Source organism: Rattus norvegicus, chromosome 19 (genome assembly GCF_036323735.1).
Source record: "Rattus norvegicus strain BN/NHsdMcwi chromosome 19, GRCr8, whole genome shotgun sequence".
NCBI lineage: Eukaryota > Metazoa > Chordata > Mammalia > Rodentia > Muridae > Rattus > Rattus norvegicus.
The window spans coordinates 30,282,502-30,296,790 of NC_086037.1; the positions used below are offsets into that span (position 1 = coordinate 30,282,502).

The 14,289-nt window shown below is 43.4% G+C and overlaps 1 protein-coding gene across 5 annotated transcripts in view; it reads right to left on the reverse strand.

Annotated features, from left to right (window-relative positions):
• Lpcat2 (lysophosphatidylcholine acyltransferase 2) overlaps positions 1–14,289 on the reverse strand; it is a 64,347-nt gene that overhangs the window by 21,133 nt on the left and 28,925 nt on the right. For 4 of the 5 annotated variants that reach the window (XM_017601162.3, XM_039097419.2, NM_001271344.1 and 1 more), the window contains exons 9-11: positions 11,036–11,118; positions 8,423–8,548; positions 7,240–7,393 (exon numbers count right to left, since the gene is read on the reverse strand). In XM_017601162.3, the coding sequence (XP_017456651.1) occupies positions 7,240–7,393; positions 8,423–8,548; positions 11,036–11,118 (363 nt within the window). Of the gene's footprint in view, positions 1–7,239; positions 7,394–8,422; positions 8,549–11,034; positions 11,119–14,289 lie in introns of those variants that run through there. The other variant, XR_010059956.1, reaches the window with a different exon arrangement.

Genomic DNA, 14,289 nt, shown 5'->3' on the forward strand with positions numbered 1-14,289 from the left:
TGTATGTCTTTGTACCTCATGCATGCAGAATCCAGGGAGACAAAAAGAAGGAATCAGATCTCCTGGCACTGAAGTTATCGTTGCCAGCCGCCCTGTGGATTCTGGGAATTGAACCTGAGTCCTCTGGAAGGGCAGCCAGTGCTCTCAACCATGGAGCCATGTTTCCAAGTCAGCAGTTAATATCGTATACAATGTATCTCATCTGATACATTGTTTTGTTATTTTGCTACATTTTAAATTCCTCTCATTTCTATTGTAAAGAAAGAAGACACTTGGCTAACAGTTATTATAAATCATGATAGAATAAAATGCTGTTATTAGATGAGTAAGTCTTTTCTTTACTGGACCATATAATCCTCCATGGTTATTTATTAGAGCATTTATAACGACCTGAATTGCTATCCAGGAGGAAACGCCATTGCTGAAGCCTGCAGGAAAGGATAGAAGAGGCCACATAAAATGGAAAATGTAATCCCAATCTAGGGGGGGAAGAGCTACTAACTTAAGAGATAAACAATGATACAAGAGATAAACAATAAACAATGATAAACACCATTCGTAATATTATTTCTCTTTGTACAAAGTGTAAAGACAACTTGAACATCTACCAGCTCCTGAATGGATATTTGATATAAAGAAATGCTATAAGCAAAATGAGTTCATCGCTGGTGCACGCTACCTGGATACACCTCAAAGCATGTGAACTAAAGCCAGACATAGAGAACTATGTGTCATGACATTCCAGTTGTGTGAAATGTCCAGAAAGGCAGGAATCAGTTAACGGCAGCCTGGGTTCTAGGGGGGAAGCGTGGAACAAAGAATTACACAACAGATGACAGAAGGAATCACGGGAGGCTGGTGGTGTGCTAAAACTGACTGACGGTGAAGGCCGCATAATCTCATGAAGCAGTTGAGGGGAAACTGCAGTGACGAGTGTCCTTGAAAGAAGTGAATTAATGTCCTTTGAAAATCCACAGGAACGGTTTAGAGCCAGAAGGACACACACACACACACACACACACACACACACACACACACACACACCTTGAACCTGGTTCTACTAATGTGAAAGACATATTACATACCATCATCCCTAACCCTACGTTTATGCGTTGCTTCATTTTCAAAAGTGTTCCTGACCACAACCTACTAGGTGCATCGTGCCTCTAAGTAGAATTTGAACGTCACAGAAAGGGACGGAGTCTACGCTGAGGACGCCCAGCCACCATCTAAGGTAAAGCCTTTCTGTCAGGAGTGGCTTTAGCTCTTGCAACATGGTGTAGAACAGACATTCTGAATTTGGCAATCATTTGTTGGTCAGAATGCCATGTGGGGTGACATCAAAAGCTGTCTGGAGTCCATGGAAACTGTATCAAACTGTCCCTCATGCTGGACTCTCGCTCTTTCCAGAGTGAGGATGAAATGGGGCGAACACAGTCTTTTCTTTACAAAGCCTGCTCTTTACTTCCCTGTGCACTCAGGGAAGGCCAGAATCCCTCACTTGGCGCAGTGAGGAAGTCCAGATTGTTACAACCCCTTTCTGTTTCAGATTCGAACTTCCCAGATAACCGTGGACTACAAAGATAAAGGATATATTCTTACAATTAGATAGGTACTTATAGATAAAAGGAGAGAGCTAAGTCAGACTTAGAACCGGAAAGAAATATTCAGACATACAAGAATGCCAAACTTCCAAAACAAATTAAGTAGAAAAGTTTACCTATCCCACCCAGAAGTTTTAGCCTTTTCTTCTAACTATGCCGGGTAGATTATGAGGTGAGTTTCCTCATGAAAGGACTGGATAGCTGGGCTTGACATCAAGATGAGCTCTTCTCCCAGGAACCAGCAAATACTACTTTACTGAATCAACACTGACATGGAAATTAAAAAGACAGCTAATGTCCTGATCCCTCTACAGCCATTTAAGGTGCCTACTAAGTACTCTCATTTTCATCAGGAGCGAGCTCCCTGTACCACAGCACCCTGCCTCTAACAGCAAGAGGCAAGCCAGAACGTTTGTTATTATTGGCACTCAAGACGTACACGGAGAACAGGACAGACAGGAGGAGCTTGGGATAAAGAAACGCATTCATTCCACAGAATGAAACAACAATCAGAGATCTACAGAACGTTACAACTGCCAGAAAGGCTGGGCTGCCAGAGCTCTCAAGGATACACAAACCCTTCCTGTGTAATGCTTAATCAAAGGGCACACTGCTGCCAGAACTCAGTACCAAACAGCAGAAATGGAATAGGACGCCTGGCAATTTAAAAAAAAAAAAAAAGGAAAATAGCAATCGTCCAAGACTTACTAGACAATGGTCTGTGAAGAGAACGGTATTGGTTACTTAGAGTCTGAGCCCATGTCAGACTATACCTGAGGGACTAGAAATCAAGTTCTCGTTCTTTTCTTTGTGTCTGTAAGGATAGTTGATATACTACGACTTCCCACTGGCGGAGGAGGGCTGGGGAGAAGGCTCAGAGGTCAAGAGCACTGGCTGTTCCTCTAGAGGACCCTGGTTAAATTCCTAGCAACCACAAGCTGGCCCATAGCTCTTACTCCAGGGGATCTGATGCCCTCTTCTGGCCTCTGGGACAATACACAATATACAAGTGGGACAGAGACAGGCTTGCAAGCAAAACACCCTTACATATAAAAAGAAAGGAAGAAAGGAAGGAGGGAGGGGAGGGAGGGAAGAAGAAAGAATGAAACTTAAACTCTACGAGGAGATTAATAAGAGAGGACGCTGTTATAGTCCTGGCAAGACATTGTTGCATCTATAGAAATGGATGCCCTAAAACTGTTCCTAACTTAGGTGGTATTATTTCTTAATTTCATTAAATGCTTTAAAATTCCTTCAAATATGCTGGCCAATAATTTAGCACTTAATTTGAATTATTACTACACAGTATAGAGAGGCCTTTGTTCTAAACCATTGTCTCTGAAATTTCTAAACATTTAACAAATTTCCTCATTAGTCTTTGACATGAAGATTTCAGTAAATATTTATAAGAATAAACAAGCAAAAATTAAACCCAAAGACAAAAAAAGAGTCCTTTGCTTTCGCCTCTCAAAGAGACAGGATCTTGCCAAAGGAAATTATTCCAAACTAGTAAACAATGGCTTGTCACATTTGGACCCTTTAAGTTGTCTACAGTCAAATATCTGAGTATCTAATTTAACATAGAAATAATAGCATTTTTTGGGGACAGATTGGTAGTAATAATTATGCAGCTTCTGTAGATTACCTAAAAGTGCAGCTGAGAGGAAAGAGTGGGCTTTTCCAGCTCTCAAATCCTAACACATGCATGGTGCTTAGGGGACGTGGAGAAAGGAAAAGAGGGGAAGTGTCCATAGAGAGCTGTGGGCATTTTCCACACAAGAACGCCCAGCTCCTATAAGATCAATAGGAATACTCAGTCCTCATTAAGCACTGAAATTACTCCAGAAGGTACTGAGAGCAGTACCCCTGAAGTTGCTACATCTCCTTGCTCCCCTGTCTAATAGTCCCAGCTCAATCTTTTCACAAGACGGGGGAAGCGGGCCTGGCATGTGCCAGTGTGTGCGCAAGGTGTGGCAGAGATTACATAACTCGGCTTTTAACAAAGAAGATCTTCACAGGCACAGACATGCAGCTGCATGGAAAACACAGGAGAAGGGCAGAGACAGATGGGGGTGAGTAGATGGACAGATGGACAGACAGACAGAGACTATTTAATACATTAGTCATTAATTCTCTGCACAATTTTCTCTTTTAATATGTGGTAGGCAGAAGAGCAGCTCCTGGTCTATATGGAAAGACAAGTACAGGGAATAAACATTTATACGTGGAAAGGGGAGTGAAATATGTTTCTATGAATTCCTTCCCCAGTTCTGGAATCATGGCAGCTGCCCCTGTACTATTTCCAGTTCAGTGCACAGCTCCCTCACCATCTATCAGATGAACCCTGGCCCCACCTTTCATGCCTTTGTCTCTTCTTTCAAGACTTCTGTATAAGAAAACTCTTCTCCATATATATATATATATATATATATATATATATATATATATATATATATTTAGGGAAACAGATTTAAAACTCCTCATCTCATAGCATCGCTATGGATGAGCCTGAAGCTACATGGCCCATCACTGTGTGGACGTTTCTTCATGTCCATTTTAATTCTGTATATGGTTCAAATTATGGGGCCTGCCACAATTTTCTTTTATTTTTTTAGTATAGAATTGGGATCATCCTGACATTTTGAATTTTTTTTTTTTTTACTAAATTGTGCCATGAACATTTCACTGTTTTATAAATAGATTGAAGACCATGAGAAGGAGGGTGGGGATGTTTCATAAAGCAGGTAGGCTAACCAGGAAATATCACGTTACCCTGTTCAGTCACGGTGAACAACACAGGTGCACATGCAGAATCCACGGACAGGCACAGTCAAATCAAACTCATAAACTGCTTAAGGAGTCAAGGAGGAAGACATCATATTTGCATTAGTGACACTTTGTATTCCACACCACAGAATGAAACAGAAACAAAACAAAAACAAAAAAACCCAAAAAGACCTATTGAAACAGTCCATGGAGAAACCTGGTTGGTAAACTAGGCTACAGGTCTCACTGGTGTCACTCTCTGAGCCAATTGCCTTCTCTCAGGGAGAACAAGCCAATCTGTCTGACTGGCGATTGCTTTAATCCCTGCATTTAGCTCCCTCCCACACTCCTGAATCTTCCAGTATTTAAATGCAATAGAGAAACACCACTGTTGGCAGGTATCACCAGTCAGAGGCTGTAATACTCCTGTAACTGCCAGCTACATTAGCTTGACACCAGAAGTACAGAACAGGTCCTACAAAAGCTACTTAACGCTGATGAGGAGACTCTGAGGATGTTAGAGGTGAGCTGTGCTGGCCCCCATTTACCCAGTTCACGCCCTTCCTATTTCCTCGTCTCCTTTCCTCGCGTGCATGTCGGTGCTGCCATACCCCTTCCTGTCGGCATGTCGACTAGGGAAACTTCACCGGATACCACTTGGATGGTTTCTGAGGCCCACCGAAAGTGGCTGTAGAAATGTCACAGAGGCTCAGAGCTTGTGAGAGTGGCCAACCAATGACTGGCTTAACGTGAGGCCCATGCCGTGAGAGGGAGTCTAAGCCTCAAGACACCTATATGTACATACATATGTACACGTGCGTGCGTGAATGCTTGTGAATGAAATGATTCCTAACAGTGTTGGCTATGCTGAAGAGAACAGACGCAGAGAGCCACGCCCAAACATTAAGTGGCTCAGGGAACCCTACAGGAGAGAGGGAGAAGGAAAGTAGGAACCAGAGGGGGTCAAGGACAGCAGGAAACTATGGCCCACAGAATCAACTAAGCAGGGCTCACAGAGGCTCAGAGACTGAAGCAGTGACCATGGAGCCTGCATGGGCCTGTGCTAGGTCCCTGCATACATGTGGTAGTTGTTTAGCTTGGCGTTTTGTGGGACTCCTAATAGTGGGAGACCGGGTGTCTCTGACTCTTTTGCTTGCTCTTGTGATCCTTTCCCTCCTCCTGGGCTGCTTCACCCAGCCTCGATATGAGGGTTTGTATCTAGTCGTACTATACCCTGTTACGCTGGGTTTAGTTGATGTCACTGGGAGGCCTGTTCTTTTCTGAAGAGAAAGGGAGAGGAGGAGCAGATCTTGGGGAGAGGGGAGTGAGGGGGGAGTTGGAGGATAGGAGGTTATGGTTGGGGTCATATCGTATGACAGAAGAATAAGTTTAAAAAAGAAACAAAAACAGCAGCTATGAAGTAAAAAGCACCTCTAATTTATCAGTTTGCGTTATCACGTCCAGTACATTTTCTTCCTTACCTTGTGCTTATCAGCTTATGCTTTAAGCACGCCGTAACAGGAATATGCTGTTTCATGTAAGAGGACATGTTATTTGAATGCTGTAGCAAGCCCAGAAGCGTTGCATAGGGACTACCAACAGAAAAAGCTTGATGACCAACCTGTATTATGTAAAAGACTAGTCGGTTCTACAAGATCACAAAACAAACCACTAAGAAGATGACCCATGCTGGAGGAATGAAGAAGAGAGAGGAGTAGGGGGTCAGGAAGTTCGTTTTGTCTGTCATCAGAGGGACTTCACTAAAAAATATCTTTTCTGGGTGATGATAGGTAACCGAGGATTCTAGAATTCAGCAAGAGGGAGTAAGCGCTCCTTCAGCTCTCTCCCACTTAAACTACAAAAGAACAAACTACCTGTAAAGAAATGAGGGCTGATGAGACAAAAGTCCAGAGAGCCATCAGTGAGGGTGGGAACCATGGAGGCCTGAAGGCGAAGGCCACGTTTAAACACCCCAGTGGGACTCAAGGCAAATCCTCCTCAATTGAGAAATAACAGGAACGACTTATTGATCAGTCATCACGACAGCTGAATGAGGACTTTAATACCATACGAATCCATTCATATGGCCTTCGATTTGCATAAAGACTGGGATGGACTGCAGATTAATGATTAAAAGGGATTAAAGGTGGAGGCAGGTTTAACTGCAAATGAACAGCTTCAGGAGAACTACTGTATTTGTATACTTTTAGACTCTTTTAAGACCAGTTTGCCTGAAATGTCAGAGGCTTCTACACACGTGCTAAACTCAGAACTATAAGCAGAAGAGTCCATATTAATGCTCCTTATACTAAAATTTTTAAGGGAAATTCGAAATCTTAATTTCATTTTTCCTGATTGACTCATCAGCTGACTCGCTGCACCCGCTTACATTTTGCAAGAGGGTGGGCAGCTCACATGAACGCCGTCAGGCAATTCCATGTAAAAAATAGAACCCATTTGCTCTTCGTGCATTTCGGGGACAGTCCAGAAATGTTCGGGACAGTAAACTACCATCCGTGTCACCCATGTACAAATTCCACATACCTTTAGAAGGTTTAACTACAAACATACACACACACACACACACACACACACACACACACACACACACACACACACATATATCCCAATTATAAACATTTCCAATTCTACACTGCTGAGCAGATACCTAAATTAGTTCGCACCATGCGATGTTACACTACCTATGTCCACAACTGTATCTCTTATCCATACTAAGGGGAAGATGTATTCACGGCATTAAATTACATTGGTTCTTCTCACACTGACCGGATAAGTTTTGTCAGCCCTCTGCCTTGCACTCTGTAGCGACCGGCCAAAATAAAAATGTTAAAGGTGAAGCTTAACGTACCCTGTCAAAGAGAGCAAAAAGTTGTCGCAGGACATCGGAAACGGGCAGCTTCAGGTACTCTGCGAACTCCTCGATTCCAATTCGGCCTCCTTTGGCGGAGCTTGCGATTGACGCGTACTCGTCCAAGTGCTTTCGGATGCCGTCCCAGTCCAGCCTGGATAAAGGATTCCAAGTACGTGTTATCAGTCCTAAGTCACATGGACCGTTTCTCACGAGTGTTATTTTATAAGTTTATGGAAGGGAAAATATTCTATATCAATTTAAAACAGAACCGAGTAAACATTTGAGAGGACATACCAAGCCAAGCACACGTGTAAGCATTTGGTTTTTAAAAGTACGTCGGTATTAGTGACAAAAAAACAAAAACAAAAACAAAAAAACATTGGGAGGAAAGAAAGGTCACTAAGAGCAGAGTGGGGTCCAGGAAGCGATCCAGTAATTTTAACCTGAAATTATCTGGAAAGTTGACCGCTGCTTATTGAAGTTGTTATTGGAAATAATAAGTATTTCTTTCAAAAAGTTTTCAGGTTGATAATGCATCATTGATAAAAATGGTACAATGGGTGATTCACTAAACTATACACACTTCCTCTGATACCAGCTATTGAAAGTGAAAAAAAAAAAACAAGATATTGGGGTCAATAAATCCTGTAAATTCCTAGTAAGGATAAATAAAAATGGACAAGGATAAGGATATTGCGCGCGCACACACACACACACACACACACACACACACACACACACACTTATACACACAAGCACACACCTTTTCAAAAGGCAGGTGTAGGAAAGGTATTTTAAGTGATAAGAGCTGTCTGGGTCAGTTTTTCCCACATGACGTTCTAAGCAGTGTGTGCCAGTGTCATCCACGGTGCAAACCCTCTTATACGAAGGTCTGTACTCAGAAGCTGCCCTGGGGCATTGTGAATGTCAGGATGATCTACCTACATCCAGAGGGACAACTCCTGCTTCTTACTGTGGGCAGCTCGCAGAGACACCACTGTGTCAGTTACTCTTGACCAAACAAAAACAGATTTGAAAAGCAGAAGCTAAATCCACCATTCTGCCTCTCCCGCTAAGCACCCCATAGGACGAGAGCTGAACAAGAATAAAGAGAGAACGGAGATGGGGTGTCCCACTTTTGAACACCGATGAGGGTTTAGTGGTTTAAGGATACACTTACTTCAGTTTCCGGCTAATCTTAGTGAATTCTACCAGCCCAGCCTCCATAGGCAGCGTGAGCTGCCCCGCTGAGATCATCAGCCTGCAGTCTTCATAGGTGTGATCCGTTACTGGTATTTCCAAAGCTCTACAAACAGTAAGACAAAAAAAAAAAAAAAGTTCAACGAAACGCCCATGGTTTTCCACCACCCCTGAGCTGCTGAGTGGGCTGGGTGCCTGGAAAGGAGTGAATGAGTCCTCAGATTCTCCTCTTCGTGTGCCACCTTTCCAGTCTCACCCAGTGAAGCGCCCGCCCTCTCTGTCTGTCTGTAGAACTGAAAATATGTATTTTGCATTCTAACCAGAAAGCCAACACATTATTTGTAATGTTATAAATCGTACAGCGTAATAGTGATGTGGGGGTCTGGTGATAGGAAACGCAGGCTTGAGTCCCACACCATCACCCTCTCATGTAATTCTGGTGAAACTGCTCAGTAGCTGGGCCTGTTGCCTTCCTCACCTCAGGACTGCTGTGGGCACCAAGCTAGACAATGTGATTTAAGGGCACGCACAGCGCTCAGTGGGGAGAGCACGAGCTGTGCCCATCATTGCTTTCTGCCTGTCACATTGTAACACAGGTCTCGGTGTGCACTCTGGTCTCCTGAGAGCTGCCATAAGCTGGCACACTTTCAGGTGGTTTCACTGTCTACTTTCTGACTTGTCTCAAATAAAAAACATGTGGAAGACAAAGCAGTAATTTTACTGTCCATTTTATACATTAGGAAAAGGAGCTCAGGGGTGGGGTGACTGGTCCTCTTACTTTTTCTGAGACGCCATCACTCAACCCATTCACTGTGCATGAATAAAAGCTAATTTTGAATAAATCTCTTCTTTGTTTTTCGGTATACTTTGGGAAACCGAGATATAGGATACAAACTCTTTCTAGTTCTGATATTTATTTTTTTCATTTTTAGACACCAATGGGCATATAGTTACAAAATTTGCTTTTACATTGTGGGAAGAAAAAAATCAAAACAAAAATTGTAGCTGGTTTAGAAACTAAATAAAATGAGCACACCCAAGTATCCTCAATAGCAAAAATGTTTCCATAAACATTTATCCTATTTGGAAAACAAAGTTACTTTTGTGCTTATGGGGAATGGATACAAAATCTGGCCTTAGGATTTCTATTGTGATAAAACATCATGAAAAGAAAGGGTTTATTTCACTTGTATTTCCAGGTAACAGTCCATCACCGAAGGAAGTCAGGACAGGAACTCAAGTAGGACAGGAACCTGAAGACAGGTGCTGATGCGAGTACCACAGAGGAGTGCTGCTTACTGGCTTGCTCCTTATGGCTTGTTCGGTCTGTCTTCTTACAGCTCCCAGGACCACCAACCAAGATGTTTAACACCACCCACTGTGAACCCTCCCACATCAATCAGTAATTAAGAAAATTCACCACAAACTAAGAAATGCTGAAAGGGGGAGACAAACTGTTCCTCAGGGAAGAGCACACCTATTGGTTCTCCAATACCGGTCAGCCCTGAAAACATGCATACAAGTCACATTATACAGACTGAGTATCTGTGTTATGTATTTACACACACACACACACACACACACACACACACACCACTAACACACACATTCACACACACACTCACTCGCTCAATGAAAGGAAAGGCCATGAATTTGAGAGGGGTGGGCAGGGCTATATGGGAGGACTTAGAGGGTTGAAAAAGAAGGAGGAAATAGGAGATATTATAATCTCAAAAATAAAAGAAATAATATATATATTTTTAAAAGTCCTCCCACAGAAAAGAAAAGATGAAAAATGCCTTACAGACTTGACGATGAGCAAATCCCATGGAAGCATTTTTCTGAAAATCCCTCTTCCCGAATGATTCTAGCGTGTGCCAAGCTGATATAGAACTAGCCAGGACAAAGTCAGATTCAGAGTTTCCGTCCGGGGGAGGTGGAGGGGATCTGTGTGTCTATTGGCCCCAAGCCTCCTAGTGGGGCTCACAGAAGGACGAGGCACCTGGGTAAAGGAATAACTTCAGAGGGCCTTGAGGCTGCCTGGGTGGTCACCCAGCATAATACAGTCTTTCCTTACAGGCCGGGTGATCTATCTAAACAAAATCCTGGCCAGTTAAAACCCCCTTACGTGCAGGAAATATTCACTTCACTGCTGTGCAGTTCGTAAATGCAGTTCCAGCCGTCCTTCCATGGGGTAACTGTTTTCCTTTTCTGTGTATCCTTTCTACGAGCTCTTCCTCATGGAGGCTGTAATCGTTGACACCTTTAAAACACTGGGCCTTGGGTGGTGCAGGAAGTAAGAGGAAAGTGGCCTCAGAAAGAGTTCCTAAACCACCCCAAGGCGCTGTAGTGACAGGCCAGCATCTGTGACAGATGCTAGCTGCTCTTTCTACCTGTCATACTTTCATCCATTTGAGGCGACGCCTGGGAAGCATCTGAAGACTGTGTTGCTGCCAGTGTCCCTCAGCAGACCATTTTACTTATCAAATGAGTTGGTGATGGAGAATCACCGGGGGAGGGGGGACAGCATCAAGCTATATTTAATGACATCAGTAATTCTCTTTATCATTTGGAATCTCCAGGACATACTTACTCCGCCATCAAATTCCGGACTCTACTGGCGAAAAGGACAGGATCATTCCTCTCTTCCTCACTTGGTGCTTGCACAGGCATAAACTGAAAGACAGACATCTTTCCATAGCAACCCTTGGGCCCAAGACACTAAACACTAAATACATTAAGTGACCGGTCAGCACGCCTCAACTGTGGTCTTCGTAGAGCTCATGCTGTATGTCATGGAAGGGACCCTGGGCTTGGACTTGGGACACAGAAGCCTGGCTGTGTTGACTCTGTTAAACTGCCTCAACTCTCAAAAGATGGCCGTGGTCACCCACCGGCTTCACCGTGCTACTGAAGAGAACTGAAGCCTACAGTTCTGGAATTTGTAACGCGGCAGTGCCTAACATCGCCCCCTCAGAGTTAGATTCTCTTCATCTCCATTTTATGTGAAAAGGACTTCCCCCTCACCCCACCTTTTCTTTAAAAATAAATCTTTTATAGTATTATCTATTTTACGCATTTCAATGTCAACTACACTTTAGTTATTTGATCAAAAATAATGGGTCTTTTTGTTGTTGTTGTTGTTGTTATTTTTCCTACCTAAAAGAATTAAACTTCACAAGTGGCTTTGTGGCTTTTCTTCTGTCACTTTTTTCTTTCTTTCTTTCTTTTTTTTGGGGGAGGGGGATTTCATTTTTAACTTGATTTTACTCTCTACCTGACACTGACACCTGATTTGTAATGTCCTCACTGTCTTTTAAGTTCATGCACATGTGCGTGTGCGAGTGTGTGTGTGTGTGTGCGTGTGAGTGCCTAAGTCATATATATCGGTGTATGTGCTCATACATGCACATGTATGTGGAGGCCAAAGGTCAAATTCGGTATGCCTTCCTCTATTGCTTTCCTCTTTAGTTGTTTTTGAGACAAAGTCTCTCACTGAACCCAGAGCTCACTGGCTGCTGGATGAAGAGGCACAGAGATCTGCCTATCTTTGCTGCCTCTTACCAATGCTAGACCTAGGAGGGAGGTCTTCCTCTCCTTAACCCCTTTATTTTATGGTTTTCAAACACCAAGAAGGCTTTAGTTCCATATTCAATATAGTCCTGTCAGCACTCACAGTACTCCGGACAGGATTATTAAGATCCTCTTCTCTAAAGAAAATCTGGAGGTCGATGTCAGTATGCAGGTGAGGGCTGGCACAAGTTAGATCCAGGTCATGACTGGATAGTAAAAGAATAAGGCGGTGACAAAGTTTTTGTAGGGAGGGAGAGAAGGAGGAGGAGGGAGAATCAAGACGGAGACAGAGAAGGATGACCCAGAATCCAGTGGTCCTGAACTGCCAAGGTAGCTGGGATGAATTTCTGTAGGCAAATTTATCTTATCTAGGTAGGCGGTTTATATCCTTATCAATTGGTTGTAAGTTTATTGTGTGGGTGTATTGTAGATTGAGAATAACATATAAATACAGTTGTTGGGTTACAGTTTGTTGAGTCTTGATATTACTGGGTAGCTGGGACTAGAGTTCCTGGCTGGCCAGCATTTGGCCAGGGCAACTAGCAATGGAAATGGAGAGGCCCCTGGGGCTAGAACTAGGCTAACGTGCTGTGGTGCCACTATGGAACCAGCCATTGCCGAGATAAATTAATGTTAGCTCTATATGGCCCTACAGTGCCAGAACTAACACCAGGGAGCCACTGCGCAGGTCCGAGAGTACGAGGGGGCCAGTGTGGAGCAGTGACAAGCAAGAGCTGGTCAGGCCCTTTTTTAATTTTTACCCAAACAAAGATCCACATCTTAATAAGATAGATCAATACATCATTGGAATCCCTTATGTTAAATTCAATTATACATGGGTTTAAAATCTTAGCCCCCCTACCCAATGCTACAGAAATCACATGGTCCAGGCTCAGCCCAAGGCTGGCCAGACTTTATTTTCTCCTACGGGAGCATTTTCTTTTCCTGGAGCATGAGAACAGGGAGTAGGAAATTAAAATTTTTGAATGGAGCTGGGGGCAAGAAAATGTAGCCAATGCGGTGGGTGGCAGACGGGAAGAAAGACCACCACAAAACGCTAACGCTGTAGAGAATGTTCTAGAGAAAATCCAGCCCTGGATCATAGGAAAGCGCCATCCATTTGATCTCTACTTACTGAAATACATTTCTGAGCAGTGACCATGCTATATGTTCCATATGTACCGTTTCATTAGCTCTCTTATTTATATCATAAAGAATTATAACGTATAAAGATGAAATGACTCAAGGTATCATGACTCGAGTTCACTCAACAAATATTGCTGGAGAACAGACCTCACAGGTGCCAGTCAGTACACCAAGCCCTGACGGTGTGGCCCTGAAGTCCCTCCCTGACAGGAAACTCTGCATGAAGCCTGGCAGGGATGTATCACAAGGATGAGCCAAATCAGCCAACAAGAGCCACTACTCTGTGGTGGATACCTTATCACAGGGGTGCTGCAGATGGCTCCGGCAGTCCTGAGGCAAACCCTACCGTTTAAAAGGAAGTGTTCGCTTTTTAACTTACAACAAAAATGTGGCTTCAAAGATTAAACAACATAGCCAGGGTCACACATAAACGACACGCTAGAACTTAAAAGGGGAAAAAAAAAGATTTCTTCAAAAAAATACCAGTTTTTTTCAGGTGGACCTCTATTCAAGTATGATAAAGCAGGCTATGAATCTTGGGATATTGGTGACACCGATGAAGTCTGAACAAAGCAGTGGGTCAGGACAAGGCCTAAGGTTCTTTTTTTTTTTTTTTTTTTTTTTTTTTTTTTCGGAGCTGGGGACTGAACCCAGGGCCTTGCACTTGCTAGGCAAGCGCTCTACCACTGAGCTAAATCCCCAACCCCAAGGCCTAAGGTTCTTTTGTTTGCTTTACTTCACTGGTGTTTTGCCTGCATATATGTCTATTCACCACTTGCATGCATTGGCCATTGAAGCCAGAAGAGGGTACGGGCCACCATACAGGTGGTGGGAATTTAACCCAGGTCCAATGGGAGAGCAGCCCTTAACTGCTGAACCATCTCTCCATCCCAGTCTGTTTTGGGCAATAACGTGGGTGGTTGGGTACCAGAAAGGAAGACATTGGGAGCAGAGAAAGAAGAGCCTGGAAAATTCTGTCATGGTCCCAGGAGAGACCTTGGGGCATGGAATGAGGAATAAGGATGCAGAGCATGATGGGATACATGAAGCATTTTTAAGACAAAATGAAGGGCTTGCAGAACAATGTGCTATGGGCAACAGCATGCTGGAGAAGAATCCTGCTGTGTG